General features: G+C 33.7%; 1 protein-coding gene across 1 annotated transcript in view; it reads right to left on the reverse strand.

The window, feature by feature from the left end:
* Positions 1 to 4,174: 4,174 nt before the first annotated feature.
* The window catches only part of LOC121374545 (receptor-type tyrosine-protein phosphatase T-like), an 8,884-nt gene continuing 7,899 nt past the window's right edge, over positions 4,175 to 5,159 (reverse strand). The window contains exon 12 of the mRNA XM_041501650.1: positions 4,175 to 4,178. Coding sequence (XP_041357584.1) covers positions 4,175 to 4,178 — 4 coding nt within the window. The remainder of the gene's footprint in view (positions 4,179 to 5,159) is intronic.

Here is a 5,159-nt window from a genome sequence, read left to right on the forward strand (position 1 = left end):
GACGCTTTCGCCGGTTTTTGCTAATGTTATATTGTTAGCACGTTTTCATTACATATTATTCTGAACATTATTTGAGTAAATGTTCGCACTGATGCAGGCACAAATCTTTACACATGATGGGGTTTTTCGTTGTCGTATTTTGTACCATATATTATAAGAAAAAATGCGGATTTTTCTAATGATCCTTAATTTACTTTGTTGAGTATATATTCCGAGTTTCGAACATTGTTAATACTTTGCAAAACAAAACAAACAAACAGACAAACAAGGTGATATAAGCAGATGATCATCCGAGACAGTTACTACATATAAGAAAGTGTCCAATCAAATCTACATGCACGAAAATGAATTGTTGTTTATTAGTTAAATAATGATCTATAGTAGTTGTTTGAGGGTTTTTTGTTGTTGTTGTTGTTGTTGTTTTTGTACATTTAAGTAACATAAGGATATATTTACAATATGTGAAAATGTCAAGAAGATGTAATGACCGAATAGTAAGATTTCCCGTTAATCAATTTCCGCATTTTTATATTTCTAGCCAACAGTTTCTAATACATTAAAAATAGAAGAATTGGCAGCAAGCTATTTAGACGTGTTTATTGTGTACTGCATAAAGAGACTATATATAAAACATACATACATACATACATACAACCTACATATATACATGAATACACATATATGCATACCAACCTACATACATACCTACTTTACTACAACCTACATATATACATGAATACAAACACACATACACACACATATCTACAAACATACATATTGTATGCATGTGTACGTTAAAAAAACCCATATACAAATCGCTGGACGTAGCATTTATGTTTCAAATGTTGCCAACAGTAATGCATTAAAGTGTGTGTTAACAGAGTTGATCATTGTTAATATATAGTTAATTTACGTTTATTAAAACAAAATGTAATACGTTACTCAGTGGATTTTATCTATTAAAAGTGTCGTTTCTCTTCGAAACAACAGTGGATCTCTTACTGGGATGTTTGTTTGATAGATGTTGTCCTGTAACAAGAACCCAGAATAAAATTTGTTTGTAATGAATAGTACCATCAATAAGCGAATGTGCTTTCCACATTTACACATTTAACTTCTCGTATGGAGACCGCTCGCCAGTGACATCCATATCCAACTTGTCATACGGCCTCAGACCACAATTAATTTCGCTATATGTTTCTATATAGCCTTAGTGGCTATAACATTTTTATTAATATCAGCAGGCCCGTGAGGTTTTGTATGTACCTTTGCCTGCATGGGGGACACATACCCTGAAAAGGACAACCCCTGTTGTCCAGCTCTTTCTCCCAGCATATTGGTTTAAACAGACACACCCTCTAAACCAGACCGGAGTACACCCATTTTACACAAAAAGCACTACTTTTGCATGGGCCGGAATTACCACAAACAAGTCTTCAATGTCAGCAAGTTACACATGTTTACAAACTACATGCTATCCCCTGTCACTTCAGTCAAACAGTTGCCACTTCATAGCTGTCTGCCATGAAATAATCACAGTCAAACAGCAGACTACTTGCGCGGTGAAACTTCCGGATTTTGGACAACCAAATGGGAAGATAACTGTAATCTGAGGCCTATCAGTCCATTTTTTTTCCCCCTAAAAACTGGCCCACACTAATGCATTCCAATGATATACATATTAAAGCAATGCTCAGTAAGTATCGGGATGTCACCTTTAAACTGAGAGTATATAGAGGCTGTGTTAAAACACCTACCACAGTGCCTTGCCATGGCCAATTTTAGCAATGGAAACTTGAGGGACACCAACTTCAAAATGTAATAACTTTATCAAATTTTGGAATTTCATCATACAATGAGCAGATATTTTTTCTTCTACATATGTTCTATCTGCACAGTGTTGTCTTGGAAAGATTTAGAAATATTTAAAGGAAAAAAAAATCAATCATTAGATTTTACTTCATTTTTAATGAAATATTAAACTTAAATTTAAATTTTTAAAAAAAGAAAAAATCTAAAACTGTAAAATTTTGCATTTTAGATATGATAAGTGGAGGCTTAGTAAAGATATGGTGACTGAATTCATGATACATTATTAGAAATGTGTCAGAGGGATGGTGAAAGTCACAAAATTGGGGCCATTTGCAACAAATTTTTACACACTAATTTCAGGGAAAATTAGACATGATAGGCCTCAGATTCAATTTTGACCTGCTGTATTTACTTGATCTACTTCATTTACTGTATTAGACATGTAGCCACTTTGTAAAAGGCAAAACAGTCCATATAAATGCATATTAATATGAATATGCCCTACAGCTATTACTTGGGTATACACCATAATATGTTTTTTGTTGACAACAACTTTGAAAATGAAGATTTGTCACAAAATGCTGATATAAATCCTACCAAGAGGTACTTGCACCATATTTTTCAGTTTCCAGTGATAACTGTCAACAAGTGTAGTCATGTGCCAGTGTCTTGGATACCTCAGTGTAGTATTTCTTGATTGGAAGGATGTTTGTAGTAATGACCACTGAATATGCATTATGGATTATTCTGCCATATGTATTACAAGCCAAATGTTAACCTTTTTGGCACATTTTCTGCAATAAACTTGACAAGTATACCAGCATCTGATTACTGAACACAATAAATACATTCAGACAGCATAGAATATTAGCCTATTAGATTTTCTAAGGATGAAAGACCATTTTTGAAAAATGACTGAAGTGTGTAATTTATATAAATGTAGGTGAAATGTATTATTAGAGTAGTTAATCTTGTTAAAAACTCTATACTATTTATTTAAAGTGTTTAATTACATTTAGTAGTGATATATTCATTATATTTAGATCTTCTGTCCAATTGCAATAATTGAGAAACTCATTAAAATTCAATATGTAAAAATAAAAAAATCTCAATATTGACTAACAAAATCCAACTTTTGCTCTTTTTTACCAAATTATTAGCTCAAAACTGTTAAAAAATATTGCAACAACCTGTAGTAACATCAGAGGTCATTTTATGCTATTTTGGAGGATATTGAAATTTAAAAGTTGAACATTTTAATTTTAATGTTTAATAAATTCAAAAAAAATGTTTTTTAATTTAATAAAATATTTAGAAAATAAATAAATTAGTTTTCATATTCCTTGTGGTATTCACAATCAGTCTGTGTAATTTCACCTCTCTGGTTATAATACTTTCATCAGAATCAAGCATTTAACCGGTGTAATGTGTGAACTATATCAGGCCTCAGACCACAATTAATTTCGCTATATGTTTCTATATAGCCTTAGTGGCTATAACATTTTTATTAATATCAGCAGGCCCGTGAGGTTTTGTATGTACCTTTGCCTGCATGGGGGACACATATCCTGAAAAGGACAACCCCTGTTGTCCAGCTCTTTCTCCCAGCATATTGGTTTAAACAGACACACCCTCTAAACCAGACCGGAGTACACCCATTTTACACAAAAAGCACTACTTTTGCATGGGCCGGAATTACCACAAACAAGTCTTCAATGTCAGCAAGTTACACATGTTTACAAACTACATGCTATCCCCTGTCACTTCAGTCAAACAGTTGCCACTTCATAGCTGTCTGCCATGAAATAATCACAGTCAAACAGCAGACTACTTGCGCGGTGAAACTTCCGGATTTTGGACAACCAAATGGGAAGATAACTGTAATCTGAGGTCATACGTGTTTGTTCCTTGGTAGTTGTTTTCCGCCATTCCTGGTGCGTTTTGGTAATCATGTTCTTCATGTGTACCTGGCCGTCTAAGCCCAGATGAACGATTGCGGAGTTCAGACCGAGACCTCTCATCTGTGTTGTCATTATGCACATCTTCATAAACTGAAGTTGCTTGGTTTTCATTATATTGTCTTATGTCTGAAAATTTTACCTTAGAGTCGGCCGATTTTGATCGCTTTCTATCCCGAATGACAAATCTGAAGAAAATATAATAAAACCTCAACTTACTGGTTTATTTGCCTGCATATTACACAATATGCACACTATACTTTAAAGTTCTTGCACAACTATAGAAATATTGAAAATATATAGATAAACTACCAATAACAATTTACAATATGCACATCTGTGGAAACTAGTAAGAACATGTTTCAGATGTCTTTGTACTACCCGGAAAAAGGGTAAATACCTCACTATCTGCAACAATATGACAGATGTTATACCTTCGAAATTTCTGAGTATTCGTTTTATTTTTAAAGCAGTCATTATAACTGAATGCATTTAGTAAATATAGATGCACTGAAAACAAAGAGTATTTTCTGTGAGATTAGTAGACGCTTAATCAGAGACACTAAATCAAACAATTGCATACAGCTATTATAATATCTAGCAGAGACATAATGGCAACAGGTTAAGACATTTAGAATGTATACTATCATACGAAACCTTCATAATATGTAGATGAAAATAATGACAAGTGTCTAAGGAATTTAGAATGTATGTATATTGTATATTGTGGTGTGTAGACATGAGAGTTTGGACTTAAACCTACCTATAATAAATGTACCAGAAACAGTGCAGATACCGACCATCACATTTGTAATTTTGTTTTACCTTTATTGAACAAAACCGTATTTCTCCATGTGATATTTACCAGCCAGTGCACCACGATTGGTATATGAAAGGCCGTGGTATGTACTACCCTGTCTGTGGGATGGTGCATATAAAAGATCCCTTGCTGCTAATCGAAAAGAGTAGCCCATGAAGTGGCGACAGCGGGTTTCCTCTCTCAATACCTGTGTGGTCCTCAACCATATGTCTGACGCCATATAACCGTAAATAAAATGTGTTGAGTACGTCGTTAAATAAAACATTTCTTTCTTTCCATGTGATATTTACTTGCCTGATGTTAATAATAACCGAGATAATAAAAAGAAGAACCAATATCCCCGTTATCGCAGGCAAAACAATAGTAACAGTTTCTTCAGCAGTAGTTTTCAGTGGAATATCTGAAACGAATACATGTGTATGTGAAAATACAGCTGGTTCGCAGTTCACAAGTACTATGATACACAATAAAAATAGACTAAACCATAAGTGAAGATATGCATCCAATCAGTATCAGTCAGGTCATGACAGTAAAATAAAATAAAAATCATTCCACCTGTCTTCAGTGAT

The sequence above is a fragment of the Gigantopelta aegis genome, chromosome 6 (assembly GCF_016097555.1).
Source record: "Gigantopelta aegis isolate Gae_Host chromosome 6, Gae_host_genome, whole genome shotgun sequence".
Taxonomy (NCBI): Eukaryota; Metazoa; Mollusca; class Gastropoda; order Neomphalida; family Peltospiridae; genus Gigantopelta; species Gigantopelta aegis.